We start from the raw sequence: 19,434 nt of genomic DNA, 5'->3' as shown, positions 1-19,434 counted from the left end.
TAAAACTGAAGCCTGTTTGCTACTCTGCCTACAAAAGTTTCAATGGTGTATGGAGCTAAACCAGTGTACTAATTATGAACTTAAATCGAGAATGTTTCAAGTAGTTCCTAGGTGTAATAAACACTAGTAAAATTAACTAACAAACAGTCAAAAACATATAAATTAAACGAAACTTTGCATCATTTCGAAACAGTTGAATTTATAGTGTATTGTAGAAAAACAGTTCAAAACATCCTAATTTTAACTTAAGAAGACATTTAAATTTCAAGTGCTTGACACTTTCCTGCTATTGATCTTCGTCACATCGATCTTGATGATGTACACCGAATTGCCTATTAGATTCCTAGAAATAAAATAGACTTTCCAATTGCCAAAAAATTCCAACGAAAACAAATGGAATTCAAACACCAAGCACACATAGCAATAGAAGAAGAACTACAGCGTTTTAACATTTCTTCCATATTTCCTTCTCTTACAAGTTTCAAACGAAACAAAATAGCTTCCAAAGTAAATAAACAAAAGCTCATAAAGAGATAGATCCTCTCTCTCTCTTCTCTCTTCTCTCATTACACAAAGGCCGTATACATACGGCTATGTTCAATATATCTACAGTCAGCTCTACTACTACTAGAACAATACTTAAAAGCACAAAGTCTTCACTCTTTCTTTCTCTCTGGGCTTCCGAAATAATCTACAAGCCTCCAGAGATCATACGGTGTATAAACTACCGTATATATACAGTAGAGCGAGTCATTCTTCATACGGTAAAAAAATCAGTTACTCATCGATCTTGCTTCACCTCCAATTACTATCCATGGATGCCCTGCCAAATTCCAAAAACAACAACAAAATATTAGTATCACAATCCCTAAAAATTCCTTAAAAAGGGGAAAAACAAAACATTGGCAAATTGTCCACCAAACTTTTTCAGCAATGAGTCCTTAAAGTCATGCAACAGAGAAAACAAGGCGAAAATTGTAACAAGAATCAGTGAACGATTGACCTAAAACCCCAATAACTTATAAACATTGCAATTTATCAGTCAAGAACTTTGACCAAAAATCAAGAAACAAGAAAACAAGAAGACTTACTTAGAACTTGTTCAGCAGAGAATCTTTTAGAAACATCTTTACAGATCATCTTCCTCAACAGATCTTTAGCAGAAGGCGAAACGGAATGAAAAATCCTTGAAGGAAATCTCAAATTACCCCTTAAAACAGCTTGAAATATATCAGTAGCAGATTCACCATAAAAAGGAGGAATACCAGCTAACATTATATACAAAATCACACCAGCACTCCATATATCAACTTTCTCATTATACTCCCTCCCTAAAACAACTTCCGGTGCTACATAATATGGTGTACCAACTAACCCACTCATCAATCCTCCTCCACTATTATTAATAAACTCAGCTGACCCGAAATCTGATAGCTTTAATCGATCTCGTGAATCGAATAACACATTATCTGGTTTTATATCTCGATGGGCAACTCCCATTCTATGACAATGTGCTATGGCTTCCATTAACTGTGAAAAAACGATAATAGCCTCGGATTCTGAGAAGATTCTTTGAGTAATATGATCGTAAAGAGTTGACGATTGACAATATTCAAGAATCATGTGGAGGGTGTCATCGTCTTCGTAGAAATTGTGAAGTTGGAGGATGTTTGGGTGGGGTGAAACTAGGTGCATGATTTTAGCTTCTTTTTCTAAACATTGTTGGTCTATTGAATCGTTTTGGATTTTTTCTTTTGAGATGGATTTACAGGCGAAGATTTCGTTTGTTTCCGATGAGTAACAACGGAAAACTGTACCGAATCTTCCCCGTCCGATCTCTTCACAAATTTGGTAATCTAGATGCAGACTTTCGCTCATCTGTTTTTTTTTCTCTCACATCAACTACTTTTTTTTTTGAGCTGAAGACTCGTTTTTATAGACCAAAGGAGGTTTCGGAATGATTTTGGGGAATATTCGGTTGATATCCTTGTGAATAAGAATTTACCACGTGGTTCTTTGAACGGTTGGGATTCATTCATAACGGCGGTTTTTCCGGTTTTGATTTTCTAATGAAGTGGGTAATTTGACTTGTATTGAAACTTGGAGTTCTTTTTCCGTACGTACAGTGTGGCGAAGTTGACACGTGGTGGGGTGCAGTTATTGTGTGTTAATTGGTGGGGCAAATTTCCTTGACGTTGCGTGAAATTACGAAATACTTGCCATTATTTTGGGTAGGTTGTTTTTTGTTATGCTGTCGTCATCAGTGAGCGTAGATTTTTTAACGTGGAGGAACGAGATTGGGTAAAGACTGTACAAGTTGGCATTTAATGTGGCACATCGGATATTCTTTTAGTGTACCAACAAACTGAAAATTTTATGTTTTGCTTAATTCGTGCGAATCTTGACTACTAGGTGTACAATGCTCACTGTGGCTTGACTACATAAGTGTTAACATGACTGGTTCAAAATCTCGGTACCGACTTAATTGTCTAATATTTGAAATCTCGATGTACAGTACATCAGTACTAACTACTAACCCCAATGTATCGGCAACCTAATTATATCGACACACTCTCTAAAATGTGATCTTTTATAAATTTATATTCAGCTCATACTTTTTTTTAATTATTATTGGCAAACCTATTTTAAATGAGATCAGTAATTCTTTGATGCTAGCGGGGTTCAAGTTCTAGACTTTTAGTATCATCACCCAAAAATTTTACCGACTGAACTAGTATACACCTGCAACTCATACCGTAATACATTGCTATACAATCTACATAGTCCGATAGCTTGTTGTGAGTTGTGACAAAAAAAAATTTAAGTAAATATTTGCATTTTATCAAGAATAGTTTCTTAGTTTTCAACTTCACTAGGAAATAAACATTTATTACAGTATCAAACCCCTAATATTAATACGGAAAATCCATTGTTCCTAGTAAAAGAGTAACTCAAAAAAAAAATTGATAAGAACAAGTCTAATGGGGTGATATATGGGGATATAGCACCCGAAATACTAAAATGCCATTCCAATGGAGCTACTATAAGGGTCCTATATTTGGCTAGTGTGATAAACCCAACCAAATTTGCATTGTGGCTTTGTCTAGCAGCTGCCATAATTAAGTTTCGGGAGACGGACAATACAATTTCTGTCGTCCGTTGGTAATTTGTGTATACTAACGGCAAAAACCATATTGTCTGTCTCCCGTTTAAATTAAATGGACGGTTTCCAGACACTCATCACGATTTTTATTTAGCCAAATTCAACAAATTCTTTACTTACATACATTTACTTATCATCAAACCCTCAACCATCATAGCCTCAACGAACTTCATTTATACCATTTCAATCACATCCATCCATTGTTCTAATTTCATTTTTTGTTTCAATCACATCCATCCATTCCACCAACTTCATTTCTTGTGTCAATTTTACAGCCTACAAATTTCTAATATTCTCCTTCACTCATACCTTTTTTTTATTGTACCGTCAAAGCCTCACCATTCTTAATTTTGCAATATTTCTTCTCACATTCAAAATGGCGTCATTTTCTCACTATGTTTCTCATTCGAAGAAGAGAACATGGTAAATGACGATAAGAACATGTTCTTACCTATCTTCTTGTTGTTTCAAGACATACACGAAGCTAGTCGTGATCATTGAGGCTCGGTCACTGGTAAAAAAATTACATTTATTATAATCGAATCGAGGCTCACAATAGAATTATGAGGGATTACTTCATGCAAAACCCGAAGTATCCCCCTCGATGACTTTTGTAGGAAGTTTATGATGCAACGCCATCTCTTCCTCCGAATCTTGAAAGTCATCTCCGACCATGACAAACACTTCACGCACAAGGTTGATGACAATGGAAAGCCATGCTTAACGGGTATGCAAAAGGTGGTTGCTTGCATTCGTTTGCTTGTGTATGGTTGTGGTGCGGATGTGTGGGATGAATACGTTCAAATAGCAAACAACACTCTTTTCGAAAGCTTGAGGCATTTTTGTGATACCGCGATGGCGGTCTTTGAAGAAGAATATTTGAGGGCTCAAAACGAATAAGACATTCAACGTCTAATTCAACAAGGTAAAAATTGTGGCTTCCCGTGTATGTTTAAAAGCTTGGATTGTATGCATTGATAATGAGAAATATGTCTTACGGCATGGCAATATACACATGTAAGACATAAGAAGAAACTTACGATAATTTTGGAAGCCGTCACCGACAGACTTATGGATTTGGCACGTATTTTTTGGTATGGCGGGTTCAAACAATGACATCAATGTGCTTCAACGTTCTCATCTCTTTAACAATCTTATACGTGGTGATGCCCCTCGTTGCAATTACACCATGAATGGTCGCCAATACAAAATGGGTTACTATCTAGATGATGAGATTTATCATAAATGGGATACACTTGTGCAAACAATCTCTAACCCAACAACTCAAAGGGAGGGATTCTTTGCTAAGATGCAAGAAGCGTGTCAAAAATTGGATAATATAATTGTCGAGGATGAACGAGAGATTGATATTGAAGATTGGCAAATTGATGTTTCTTGGGAGCCCCTAGTCGCATTGCATGTTGCAGGAAATCGACATTAGGAAATTGCAAGAAGACTCAACACACTTCGTCGAATTCATAGAAGAGAAGCTAATGTTCAACTAAGAGTTGACCTCATCAATCACCTTCGGCAATATCATGTGGATCAAGGAATGTAGTATGAGAGTTATCTATGTTATTAATGAGTATTATTATCTATGTTTGTTCTATAGTTTGAGTATTTTCGATCTATGTTTGACTTCATGTTGTTTCAAGACAATTTGAATTAAAATTATATTAAAACTTAAAATTGAAATTACAATATTAGAAATGAACTAACAATAACAATGGAAATGAAAGAAATAACAATGTTAAAATTAATCTAAGTAGTAGAAGAACCACCCCTACTAGAAGCACCACTTGGAGTTCCAAACGTTCCACTCTTTCTCCTTTGATGAATTATCTCCAATTTCATCATCTTAAAGTATTCGGCAACTTCTGGCTCAAAAGTTTAAGTATCTTGTGCTAATATTTTGTTGTCTTTTTTCCACATTTCTTGAGCTCCATCAACTTCACCCTATTGGCGGCGACATTCGTCATTTGTGCAAAATACTTCTCCATCATCTTGTAATTCTCTCATCATTTCTTTCTCCTGGTGGTCATTTTTTCTTGGTTCTACTTTCACTTGCACTTCCATTTCCACCTCCACCACCACTTCTATCCCCAACTTGTATAGGAAATTGATCAATTTAAACGCCACAAAGAGTTGTCGACGGCGTTATGGCTGTAGAAGACACGATTTATTCATCTACGCCAAGAATGATGTTGGCCCGTCTCCTCATTGTAGTGGTGGATCGGCTCTCCAATTCTTCATTCCATTTTAGACTTTTCTTGAGGAGGACCCAACAATGCTCAAATTGAAAGTATGAATTATAAGTCAACGAATATGTTGATTTCGCATCGGCCAATCGATCTTAGATCGTTGTGCTACTTCTTGCATCCTTTCGAAGTGGAGATAATTCCCACCCACCGGTTGCAAGCTCATTGAATGTGTCCAAATCAAGTGGACACCAAATCCTTAGTTCTCTTATTGTTTTCATTTACTCTCAATCAAAAATTCTCATATACTCTCTCCAAATAGTGTGTGGTCCGTTGCCCCGCATCAACAATTGGATCTTCATTAACATATATTCATGCCCTGCAAAGAGTCTCATCTTCTTTAATTGAGAAATTTGCAGACTTTGTAGTAGATTTCTTTTCTTTTGATGTGGTTGCTTGTTCATTTGAATCTATTGTTGTAGTTGGAGTAGTAATTGTTGTAGTTATAGTAGATAGAAATTTTGTGAAAATTGTGAGCAAATGGTGAGAGAGTAGTGTAAAGTGGTTGTGTACAAATATGCAATTTCATAAAAATTAGCCGTTGGAATGGTTTGGATTATTTAGACGTCTGTTACAACTTAATAGACAGACAATATAATTTCTGCCGTCCGTCTCCCGAACGTAACATCTACTAAAAAATGTGATTGGAATGATTTTTTTGGCTGGGCAAGCTAAAATGCCTATGTGGCACCTTTTAGCAACCCAATTTAACAACTCCCCATTGGACTTGCTCTAAAGAAGTAACTCAAATTTCTCACTAAGAGTAGCTCTAGGTGGTGGTAGTGTCCGGCCACCTGCATGTTTGAGGCCGAAATTTGAGGAAAGTATCTTCAAAATTTGACTAACTCTACGTGGAGGCAAATAACAGTCGCAAATTTGGAATAGGAGACCTTGCGCGACATTAATACTGTCGCGCGACATTACCACTATCGCCCCAGGTTGAAAAAAGTGAAAAAAAAAAACCCCCATACAACATTCTTACTGTCGCCAAATTGAAAAAGTCAAAAAAAATAGCCCACACGACATTAGAAGTGGTGTACGATGTTTCCACTGTCGCGCAGCATCCCCATCCGAAATCACAAATTTGCATCCAAAAATGCGGCTCTCTACATTTACTTCCATCTAGATATGTTTTTTTGCGAAATTCCGAATTGTAGAGGCAAATTTGGAGGTGATACTTCCACCTAGAGATGCTCTAACATTTATGCATCAAATGTGTTAGTATTAACACTAGGCATTTGGATTTTATCCGTTTCTAGAAGTTCTCCATTATAGGTTATCTAAATTATAATTTTTTGATCCTTTTGTATGTGGATTAACATATAAGTTAGTTCTTATCTAAAAGATACATGTAGGATTTGTTTCTTATGAAAATCTTGGATGCGTTCCAGATTGAATGATTCATTTGACAAGGTCCCCACTCACCACTTCATGATGTTGGCTTTTGAGAGTGTATTCAGCCATTTTAGATGAAAAAACAAAATTGAGTACGGACATTGTGGAGTACAAAATAAAGGACAATCGATTCCAAAGTAGGGTAGTGAACTAGTGAAGGAGTATCACGGTATGTACGTTGACATATGCCCTTTGGGGGTGAGCTCCACGCCTCCATCCAATAAACTATTTGTGTCCATGATACTATACATCCACTGATCGATCCACTGGTAGTTTCCTTTTTTGAGGACACAAAGCCATAAACCACTACGAATTGTATATGGTGGAATGGTGGATATAAGCTATCAGTTGAAAATTTTCAGTGCAACCCCTTGAGAAATTTTACTCAATCATTAGGGCAGAAAGTCCAGAACTTCGGCTCAAACCCCAGCCAAGACCACCCAGCAGCCACTGGACCACTTTCAACCTGTCGTTTTTTGTTTGTTTTTTTTTCCCGATAAACTACCTGTCGTTAACTAGAGCTTACACGAGTTTTCCTTTTCTAAAATCTTTTCTTTGGCTTTTGGGCGTGAAGCTGACAGTAATTGGCATGTACCAACCACATGAACATTGTGTAGAAAAAAAGGACCTGCTGTCATAAATTGAAACCGGGACTTTGTATTTGAATTGATAACTCGGTCGAGAATTTTGCTCTCAAACATATGGTAAACCAATATGCAAAATGCAACGAAATATAGAAAACTACGTGCCATCATTACAAACTAGTAAGTGTGATTTAGTTGGCACAAACAGATTAATTAGGATTAATTAAATATGATAAATGAATTGCTTCTTATCTCTAGTTTTAATCTAGTTAGGTACTGGGACGTGTGAAGTGTACCTATGTTATATTATCATTTAGATCATGTGTCACGCACTCACGCTGTAATTGTCGACAACTAAATAAACAACGCCCAAACTCATGCACAGTCGATGACCCTACTCATGTACATTATTCGACATTGTGCATGCATCATGCATGAACCAATTTCTCAGAGTGAAATGTGGTGGCCTATAAAAAGGGAAGTTCAAGTAGTGGCATGTAGAGGTGTGGATTTTGTGTCTATGATCTGATGTCGAGTTTGATAAGAAATGACTGCACTCTTTTTTGGGACAAGAGTTACTTACGTATTAAGTTTCTTTGGTCAATTTGAATCAAGTTTTACATAGTTCATCTCTCTATACTTATAGATATTTGAGCTGACTTTCTTTATTTGTTCCAGACCATTGTCAAATGTAGATCCATATTTTATGTTATCTTGATGATTCGTTATTACTTCTGATGTTATAAAGTAAATGACTATTTGATTGGTGCGTTGATTGAGCTTTAGAATTGCGGTAGATCATTTGCTTCCATATATGGTTGTACTTGGTATTTGGGACGATCTGAGTTTGGGTCGTTGTCACGTCCTGGTGGCGTGGTACGAGCTGGTGATGTACAAATTGTAAATAGGTGATGTACGAGTTGTAAATATACAATCTAGATTGTGAACACGTGTGCTGTAGTGATATGTTCGAAAACGGATGATACTTACAAGGCCTAAGAAAGAGAAATGCAAGACGTACTTTAGCTCTCCCTCTCCAGACGCAATCCTCATCCATTAAAAGATTTAGAACTTACAATGGAATCCAAGTAGTCATCGCTCCTACGATCCCAATGCCCTTATTTTCTTTCTCTTGCTTATCAAAATATGCACAAAGGCAATTTAAACATAAGAGTGTACTATGATGTGGAGATTGCCGGCATTGATATTTCGTCTCTCCCAATACAAATTTGGAAGCATCTGTGATTGCCACAACACAGCACGTACTTTGTTTGTAATGTTTGGTCAGATTGATAGTCTACGAATATAATGACAGGCCTAACCAAAATCCAAAGTAGATTTTCAATCAAATGACGACGAGTTTTACGCTAAATTACTCGACTCTGCTTAGGTTTTAGATAAAACATGATTGCTTAAACAAATATATTTCGATGTGAACATTTTTCCGCATTTCAGCAAATCCATTACCCACCCCCACTTTAGCCACAACCCAGATTTCGAATATAATAACACTTAAAACGATAGAATAAACAGAGATTAAGGCCGGATTATTATTATTTTTGTTCAAATTCTCAATGCCAACTAAAGCCACTAAGGCAAAAACGATACCGTCAATGTTGCAAAGTTGTTCACTCTGAAAATTTTGTATATAATGTGAAACTTCGTGACATCATGCAATACTCAGGCCGGGTTGTGCAAAATAACAATTCGGATTGAGAATGAACATATCAAAGCAAATCCAAAATTTAAACAATCGGCACGGCATGTAGGCATTAACAGGAACCACATTGGAAGAAGTGAAGAACGAGAAATAATGAAAGCACGTAATGAATTTACCAAACGTCATGTTGAAATGAAATATTGATATTAACTTTGACATGCACGATATTTAATTAACAATTTTATTAACTTTTCAATTGTCATTCCATATTGTTCTTCGTTTAGGTCAGATTCAATGTCAAATAAGATTTTGACTATATATAAGCTTATATAATAGTTATGGTCAATAGTTATTTAGATACACTGATGCACCACATACTGACAGACCACAAAAATACGGCAAACCTAAAGAACAAATTTTAAAAAAAAATGAGTAATGCAAAAGAATATCTGAATTCCATGTACACGAACACAAGTTTGAAAGAAAATTTAATATAAGTAAAGAAGCAATAATGTCTCTATTCTAAGTATATAAAAAGCTTGAAGTTTTGTTCTGCAAGTCTGCATCACCCAACTGTCTCTTTTTTATGTGTATTTATCTTGGATAATAGTGTAAATTATTGTTTAATTTATTGTAAACTCATTAGCATGCCGGAGTGCATCATCACATTATTGAAACCATCGATTTGTAAACAATGGAAGATTCTCTAGTACTATATTTAGTATTCATAAACGACAGTCCTAATAATTAATCGATCTTAAGATTACACATAACATAATGGATGAAAAATGAAGTTTAATTTATTGTATAAAACTTAAATGACGTTTTGGATAATGTGATCATCAGTCACGTTACAGACATACAGTTTTGTGTCGTTGGTCGTAACTCGTGAGTGCTTCTTCTGTTCTTAAAAATAAAATTGTGGCGATATTTAGAGTTGAAGTGGAGAACACTAGCTGAGTATTTTGTCAAGGCAGGGGTGAGAATAAGTGTTATAAAAAATACTAGGACGGTAGTCGGGTGGAAGAGCGCCTAGCACTTAGGCTTTTTAGGCAGTGTCTAGACGGGTAGACACTAGGCGCTTTTTTTCTTCTTCTTAATATATCTTATAATATATATAGTAATATACACCTATACGGTTATACTACAAGAAATGAAGAAAATTATTTACCATAACTCAAAAAATGAACACAAACAAAAATATTTATTACAAAAATGCGTAATAGTTGAAGAATATTGACTTCATATAAAAATATACCCTTTCTTAGTAGCATATAATTTATATTAGACTTTAGTTTTTTAAACTCATTCAAATCTTAAGCCTATACGGGTATTTAATTTTTGATATTTAATTATTTAAAAAAAATGACTGGACCGTCTAGACCCACCTAATCGGTCAACCGATTTTTTAAATAATTTGGACCTAGGCGAGTCGGTTGGGCACCGCCTAGTATCTAGAGACCGCCTAGGCGGCCGCATAGACTGATTTTAAGAACAGTGGTGAGAATCATTTTTTACTTGAAAGCAAAGCATTTCTGCTTTTTATCGTGTTTTTTTGTTCTTGCAGTGTGGGGTGGCCCAAATTGCTATTGGTCTGGGCCAAATCTAGTCTGCCTTTCGGGGTTTGGAAAGTGAGGAGCGAAACCCATTGAGGTTCAACCATTAAGATTGAGCCCATATACGCGTAGAAGAGTGAACACGAGATCAGGTCTTCCATCCATGTAAAACCAAAAAGATTGGGCCGATTTAATCCCAATTCCCAACACCCCTTTGCAATGCAACATACACATTGCGCACATCATTGAGCTTTGCAAGCTCTACAAGAACACCATTTTCTAATCCTGAGTCTCTGTATTGCTCTTCAACACTACGCCAGTTGGTACAACCCTTTCTTTCTTCCTATCCCAGTATTCTTCAGCAGCAGGAACAAGAAAGATGAAATGGTGATAGTATTGGTGTCGGGTTCAGCTGATGGATATTTTTGCCCAAAGAGATCACAATATTTTGACTATGCTCAACCATCCAGAGTACTCCAGTCCAGGGTATATAATTCCTCGTTTAAGGACAATGCAAGTTATGACTGATAACACCACATACCATACACATTAATTTGTCATAAAAGTACTACTGCAGTTTTTCAAGTGAAATCAATCGAAGATATTAAAGCCACTCCATGTATACGTGCAGTCTAAAATACAATTTCCAGTTGGGCTGACATAAGCCCATTTTTTCCTTGAATACAAATAACTCAGGTTAGTGTCTCTGTAGACGATCTTTCCTTCAATTCCACCACAAGGTAAACCTGTACTCGCGTTGCAACACAGTTTGAACTGCGCTAACAAAAATACCTGTTCAGCAGGGCAAAGATTGGGAACAGGAGCGAGGGCTCAAAAGCTCTAGTCCTTGGAGCAACTACTGAAGTGAGAGATTAACGGAAGCTGCACTTCTTGCAAGAGGATTTACTTCCTTCCAACAATGTAATTCAAGGGTTCTCGCCAGGGAAAACAAGTGAAAGGCATGCATCAAGCTTTAAGAAATGAGGAAAGATCATGTGGGCCTCTTGTGAGCAAATCGCTGAAGAGTAACCGGAAGCTATATTTCCTCATTCAGTTTCCGTTTTTTCACCGACTGTTGTTCCTTCAATTGTTGATCATAGAAAGGCCTTTTGGCTTTCACTACGCCCTCGTGCTTCTTCGACTCCCTTCTAGTAGGCTTGTTCCTTCCTTTCGCTTTTTTTCTTTTTAGAACCCCTTCCTAGCAGCTGCAATGGCAGCCTCCATCTCAGGTTCTCTCTCCTGCTTAGTCAGTTGTTCGTTCTTTCTTTCTTCCCGGTCTCACAGTACCTATCTTGGTCGGATCCAGCATGATTTTCTCAGGTGGAAGCTTGTCAAGAAGAGCATGAACCTCCTTCTCCCTCCACTAGCTTGAAGTTTCAAATGGATTTGCCACCCAAGTATCAAAATTAGGCTCTCCGGAGCCTGGCACAAGAATGGAAGATATACCCATTGAGTGACCAAGCCCCAAAACATCCTCGTAAGGTTGGAAATGTAGTTTCCCAACTTGATAACCTTTTACTATTGAATGACTCATGTAACGGCTATATTCCTGATTTCCCATAGTATCTTTCCAAACCTGTACAAGTGATCCACTTCCAATACCAAGCAAATCTGTTTGGCTGAACTGCAAGGTTTTCGCATGACCTGGGTACGTGTGAAGAACCTCAAATTTCCTTAGATCCCAAAGCTTGATTTTCCGCTTCATGCCTGCAGTGGCCATGAGATGACCTCCAGGATGGAAGGCCATTGCTGAGACAGGCCCATGGTGACACAGCATCTTGATGAGAGGAGCGGCACTGGTGGGCCTCCACATGGTGACTTTACCACAGGAGTACGTGACCCAACCCTACAACAGCATTATAGGGATTCACCTGCATTACATCAGAACAACCAAGACCCGTTCGGTAACTACCCACCATTCCACCATGTGTCACATCTTGGTAATGGAGTTGCCCAAACTTATTTATTGAAGCCAAGAGGAAGTGATTTCTTAAAAATTGAAGCTTCAGTACTGCACCATGTTCCTGCAAGATATAGAAGGAGCAATGCATGAGTAGAGTGTTCCGAATAAACTCCAGCATCCAGCATATGTATATACGATAATTGATGAATCTTGATTCAACCCCATTATACAGTTTGATCAACATTTTCATTTTCTAATGTAACAACCATGCATTCTGTGGGCCAAACCCAAATATTAGAGGTGGACAAATATAAGGTGTATAAGTCACTTAGGTAACTCTTTGAGAAGGAGGTGGACAAATATAAGGTGTATAAGTCACTTAGGTAACTCTTCGAGAATTCCTTTTGTTTTTGGATAGTTGGGTGGTTTATGGTACTAGTGGGTTTGAACAGTGCGGGAATAACTCCCACATGGTTAGAGCGAATTAAACTAATTACTTCCATTTTTCTTTTGTCAATAAAACAAAATATTCATTAATGAAATGTAAAAGTGACAGATAGTCACAGTACAATGGCAAGACCAAATTAATTAATTATATAATTAGTGAATTTACTGCAACGTGAAAAAAAATTATTTCTAAAAAATAATTCTCAAGATCATCCATGCAAAATATAGAAAGAGAAAGGCATGAATAGAGTGTATAAAATAAACTCCAGCATGTACATATCATAATTGACAAATCTTGATTCAACAATTAAATAGTTTGATCTAAATTTTCATTTCCTAGGATCACACGTCGCACTGAGTTTACTATTCGAGTAAAACCTTTTTTTTTTGTTTCGATAGTTGAGTGGTTTATTGTACTGGTGGATTTCAACAGTGCGGTAACTCCCACATATTGTTAGAACTAACTAAACTATTAAATTACATGGTCAGTAAATATACTGCATTATTAGAAAGTCTAATTAAAAAAATATCATAATAGCACAAGAAAAGCAAGGTTATGTAATTTCACAATTGGAGCGTTAAAGACTTAAAGTTACACGGAATCCAATTTTTGTTTTGTTTTGTTTTTTTGGGATATAACTTTATTCCTAGACCTTTCGTGATGTAGGTGTAGGTGAAAATTGAGCCCAACTCACAAGGTGTTACCAGTGCACAACCAGACAATGTCATTAACATGTCCTTCCAAGTTTCCAACTTTTAAGCATGCACCCACTATTCTGCTTTTTTTTTTTCTTCTTTTTTTTTCTTTTCTATCAATAAAAGAAATGCGCGCACGCACTTTTCAAATTATAGAGATACATGATCACTTCATGAAGAGAAGGGATAGACAATCTCTGGACATATACGGAACAAAAAATAAGATATAAACTATGGTATACGGACACACCATATTTAAAAAAATAATCCGAGTCAGATACGGACACACGTATCGGTGTCAATGTAACTTAGGACATGCCAAATTAAAAAAATAATCCATGTCGGATAGGCATTCACGTGTCCGTGTCGGACACACGCGTACACAAATTGTCTGTGATATACCTTAACTTTTGATATTTTGCCGTGTCACTTCATATCCGTGTCGGATATGGACACACATATCCGGTTAATGTAAATTAGGATATGAGAGTAGTGTACCAAAAATAACCATGACTCGAAGGCATTGAATGTGAATGACTTGGTAATATTTTTTCAATTCTGAAAATACCGCTTGCATGCATCGCACATGATTCACCTAAAACTATTATATCTATACCCATTAAGTGAGAAGGACATGTATTGCTATCTTGACCTTCAAAATGGTAAAATGTAATTGTTATCTTTATAAACGAAAGTATAATCAAATGACACCACTTCACATTTTTCTTTTCTCATAATTGGAACTTTTGTTCCCAGATCTCCATGTTATCCGTTTCAAAAGTTATGTAAAAGTACGAAATTTTTCCATGTTTCGAGTCAAAATGAGGTGTTTAATGACTTTTCCTAGTAAAATGTGCGCTAACATCTTAGACGTGAAGATACAGTAGGTGTTATTTTTCCGGATTGGTGTCTAGTGCGTAATTAGCATTTTGAGAGTGCGTTTTACAAAATAAAAATTCGTGAAACAAGTATGACATTGTCTTAAAAGCATATAAGCGTGAATTGAAAGGGCAAGCGTCACTCGTTTGCAAGCTTTGGGTAGCTAATTTTAAACATCCCCTTAGCTTTCCCTATGGCTACCAAGATGTCAACAATAATCACTTTAATAAAGAACACCCAACCTTTTTCCAAAACAGGAACAATCGCTATATCTAATTTCAAACCTCACTTCTAAAATTTAAGCCTAGGCCAAAGTATTGATCTTTCGAATCAATGTCTATAGAAACCCATATAAATGGGCCTTACGGATACACCCGTAGATCAAGTTCCATAAATCCAACTGCATAATTTCTTCTATTCATATCTAAAATGATGGCAGATTTGTAGGGTGGTCTATGAAGTGAAATCTCTACAGTATAAGGATGATTAAGAAGTCAGATTTCAGAGAAGCAACCTTTCCCTTCGAAGATAGCAGGTCCACTCTTTTTTAGTTCTTTCTTGGGTATGATTGTTCATTCCAATTTATTTGTGACTTTCTTTCTATTGTATAGGATATGCATTTTGGAGGCCTTAAAAAAAATTCATTACGAGATGCTAAGAAGCATACAGTGATATTTTCAGATTCGAGTCTTTAACTATTAAAGGCCTGTTATCTGTGTGTGCGGGTATGAGAAAAAGTTACATTTTTTTTTTGCTCGGTATGAGAAAAAGTTACATGAATAGCAAGTTATAACCAGGACACCATTTTACTCAAGTACTATGATGTGCTGTACTATATACCAAATATATTACTCATCCAAGAAGTATTTAAGGGCATCAAAAGCAGATATCAATTTTGGGTTTGTTCAACTTTTCTATTTTTTTGGTAGGAAAAATGTGTGGACAGGCCTATTTTTAAAGAGATCGGTAACTCGATAGTGTACAAGCGGAGTTTGAACCACAGACCTCTGGTATCATCACCCGAAGGTTTTACCAACTGAGCTAGCTGACACTTACACTTTTTCCATTCATTCAAGGAGAAGACCACAGTCTGATTCTAAAATATGACTGTGGTTCAAACACTTTTTCTATTCCTCAGTGACACAAGAAAAGAGAATAGAAAAAAGTACATTTCTGGAAGTGGAAGATGCTAACCTTAAGGCAGTGAAGTATGTACCATCTTTATTATAAATATATGGATACCTGTCACAGTCCAACAATAATGGATTTCTCATTGGGATAACTTCAAAACAAAAACTCTCACATAGGTTATCAATTAATGAAATTCAACCAAATGCATATAATCACAATGAACAAAGATATGAAACACAGAAGCAGAGAAAACAAAATCGTGTAGAAGTACACTTGAGGAGTCTAGACACAAGATAAGGAAAACATATACGACCACGGACCAGAAAATCTCAAACGGGATAACTATTAGAGAAATTCAACAAAACACATATAATCACAATGAACAATGATATGAATCACAAAAGCAGAAAACAATAAATCATGTAGAGCTACACTTAAGGAGTCTGGACATGCATTGATAGTTTGGTGACACAAGATAAGGAAAACATATATGACCAATGCAAAGACAAATATGCTTACTTTATCATGGTAACAACAATCTACACATTTCTAAATTTCCTATAAAAACAAAGTTTGTTATCGTCAAGAATTTACAGTATAAAGAATGGTCTTACTTATTCTGAGCTGCAGCAAAAAACAGTTCACTGTGCAAGAAAACCACATCTCTCACAGTCTCCCTGACCTGAAATTTTCCAATAAGAAATTTAAAATAGGTTTGGGAACATGATTAAGCACACCATAAATGAATTAAAACCATACAACAAAAGCTATAAGAAGATTCATTCTTCGTTGTAAATAACAACCCTACCCCACCACCTCTCTCTCTTGGGGGACTTGTGAATTGTGATCATCTTGTAATAGTAAATACGATGACTCTATGTCGAGTATTTGAGTACATAGGCTGTAGATGGGAGCCTCCAACTTGTAGGTGTCATTAACGAAGAGATAGCACAGTTGTGATCTGTTGAGTAATAATTGTTATTGACTAAAGTAGAACCAGTTCATCTAGCAAGTCGAGTATTATATCAGCACATAGAAAAAGGGCTGTAGCGATTGTAGTCCCTCCACTCCATTACTACTAACATACCAAGAGCCTAATAACTATCAGTTGCAACTACACCTATGGCTTCCGTTGCTATTTATTCCAAAAGTTTATATCATCATAGCAGTTATTCACGTTCTCAACTTCACGGGACAAGAGCAAACCTGAAATTCTTTAATCAAGTTCAAATTTTTCATGTTAATCAAGTTCAAATTTTTCATACCAAGAGTCTAATAACTATCAGTTGTAACTACACCTATGGCTTCCATTGCTATTTATTCCAAAAGTTTATATCATCATAGCAGTTATTCACGTTCCCAACTTCACGGGACAGAAGCAAACCTGAAATTCTTTAATCAAGTTCAAAATTTTCATGTCAATCAGTGCCAGGTGCCCCTTGCGTCCTCCAACTGCCATATATCGACCACTTGAAGCATAGTCTATTGTGTAAGGACCTAAATCTGCACATAGAAATGACAAATAGGTTTGGGCACTTGAAATACTTCAGTTCCAACAATCTCCCTAAAAACCAATTGCTGAGAATGAAAAATTATATTTTATAGATGCATATTATTAATCACAAAAAATATTTGATCTAACGTAATTTATATCAAAATTTTCAGTCTACCCATTTAAAAAGATCTGAACATAAGATAAGCCTACCATTTTCAAACCAAGATATATTGTATTGTAAAAAAGTAAAAACACCAACTGCTAAGATGACTTTGTACCCAGTCGATTGGCAAGTAATGAGAAAATGGTGATTTTCTTTAAACCATGATCATCGCAAAAGAGATCAGCGCATTTGGACATTACTATATGCTAAAAAATGTACACGCTTATATGGACATGGAGATAACTCAAAAGATATTCCAACATTTAGTAATGCCAAAACAGGTTTGCAGATTTAATATCTTCTTATAACGCTGAGTTCTACCTCAACGAGTCTTCGATGTGAGTGTGCTGGTTTGGGTGTCTCGATACTCTAGTTACTGCAAATTCATTCATCACAAAATTCACAAGGGTATCGTTTGTATTCGAAGCATCCCTTATCAATAACAGGAACACAATACATTTCTAAACAATAATCTACACCATAAATAAATAAACAAGAAGGGAAAAACTCGTCAACCTTGAGCTCAAAATATCAACTTCGCGAACAATTGACTCCTGCAGAAACCTCCACGTCTTTTCTAAACCTTCAGCTTCTAAGTACCCCAGCTCACTTGGCATAAGCCACTACAAATAAAATCCATAAACTTACTATTATGTAGAATAAATAAAACAGTAGTTAGTTTTTTTTTAAAAAGACATACCTCAAAATTAGCAATATCACCACGGAAATATATTTCTTGACTTTGTATTATCCTGCATGTATACATACAAAGTATTTGATTCTTGATTAAGTTTAGAGAATTGCTAGCGTCCTGCCCCTTTAAAGGGGTAGGACCGTCCTACCACACTAGAAACAAACTATAGTGACCATTACCTGTAAACATTTAAAACTGATTTAACTCAATTGACTCACATTTTTTCTCAAACACCACCACAAGCAATCTCCATCCAGCAGCAGCCAAATCCAACACCGCCACTGTCCAGAACCGTCACTGCGCACCTTTCTCATCTTTATCATATTTTGTTACAATTAATTGTTGATAATTTTTTTTTATTAACCTTTTTCATTTGATTTTTCATTTTCTTCTTTTCTTCCTCTCCACACCACCACCAACTATCAAAACATCATACATCATATATAGTTGATTTTGAAATTATTGTAGTTCACTTGTTGTAAACATGGTGATGGGGTTACTTATTAATGGTTAACTTTTTATGGGGGTGTCAATTTTAGAAGATTTACATCTCAAAAAGGCATCTATTTTGATGCTATGATGTTATGCCTCAAACAAAAACATTAAGTGTTGATTCTTCTTTTGTTTGAAAAAAAAATTACTATTGTTCTCACCTTTACAGTTCCCCCATGAGTCAACTCATTAATTGACTTGTTCTCAAAACAATTAAAAAGAAAACCTTTAGAAAAGTAGTTTTCTTGTTTGTAAAAAGACGGTCCTAGTATTTTTTTTTTTGTAGTGTGGTAGGACGGTCCTCCTGCCTTTAAAGTTTTTTTTTCAAACAAAGAAAAATCAACGTAAAATCTGACAATAGCATAACATCCAAGCGTCAAAATAGATTAACCATTAAATCCTGCAGTGATGTATGATGTTTTGATAGTTGGTGGTGGTGTGGAGGAAGAAAAGAAAATGAAAATGAAAAAATCAAATGAAAAAGGTTAATAAAAAAATTATCAACAATTAATTGTAAACAAAATATGATAAAGATGAGAAAGGTGCGCGATGTGACGGTTCTGGACAGTGGCGGTGTTGGATTTTAAGGATGGAGATTGCTTGTGGTGGTTTTGAGAAAAAAAATGAGTCAATTGAGTTAAATCAGTTTTAAATGTTTACAGGTAAATGGTCACTATAGTTTGTTTCTAGTGTGGTAGGACGGTCCTACCCTTTTAAAGGGGCAGGACGCTAGCAATCCTCTTAAGTTTATGATAATAAAATAGTACAGTAACTTACGTCTACTTCTGACTTTTTCGCTCCCATCTTTTGCCCTGAAGAGGTGAGAGAAAGATGACCACGGCCCATGGGCTTTATGTTTTTGGGCCTCGAAGATTGTAAAACAAATTTAGGCGGTGTGGTAAATCTTTCGTGTAAACA

At 36.1% G+C, this 19,434-nt stretch overlaps 1 protein-coding gene and 1 pseudogene across 2 annotated transcripts; both read right to left on the bottom strand.

The window, feature by feature from the left end:
• Positions 1–424: 424 nt before the first annotated feature.
• Positions 425–1,918, bottom strand: LOC147505832 (phosphoenolpyruvate carboxylase kinase 1-like). Its single transcript, XM_086558250.1, has 2 exons — positions 1,092–1,918; positions 425–823 (listed from the first exon to the last, which is right to left on the bottom strand). Exons 1-2 carry the CDS (start codon positions 1,876–1,878, stop codon positions 774–776), a joined length of 837 nt encoding a protein of 278 aa, XP_086414376.1. The 5' UTR covers positions 1,879–1,918; the 3' UTR covers positions 425–773.
• Positions 1,919–11,465: 9,547 nt separating this feature from the next.
• LOC147505831 (putative U3 small nucleolar RNA-associated protein 7) lies at positions 11,466–17,527 on the bottom strand (annotated as a pseudogene). Its single transcript, XR_015221103.1, has 5 exons — positions 17,446–17,527; positions 17,057–17,175; positions 16,287–16,354; positions 15,736–15,783; positions 11,466–12,640 (listed from the first exon to the last, which is right to left on the bottom strand). The product of XR_015221103.1 is annotated as a putative U3 small nucleolar RNA-associated protein 7 (transcript).
• Positions 17,528–19,434: the final 1,907 nt, after the last annotated feature.

This window comes from Coptis chinensis, chromosome 4 (assembly GCF_015680905.1).
Source record: "Coptis chinensis isolate HL-2020 chromosome 4, ASM1568090v1, whole genome shotgun sequence".
In the NCBI taxonomy this organism is placed as follows: Eukaryota; Viridiplantae; Streptophyta; class Magnoliopsida; order Ranunculales; family Ranunculaceae; genus Coptis; species Coptis chinensis.
This window is presented reverse-complemented; position numbering and strand designations above follow the sequence as displayed.

Bases quoted from the DNA above. Each gene is read 5' to 3' on its own strand.
- LOC147505832 (XM_086558250.1), bottom strand. From the start codon at position 1,878: ATGAGCGAAAGTCTGCATCTAGATTACCAAATTTGTGAAGAGATCGGA. The intron at 824-1,091 runs GTAAGTCTTCTT...GGAATTTGGCAG, and splicing joins CTCTGCTGAACAAGTTCTAA to GGCATCCATGGATAGTAATT.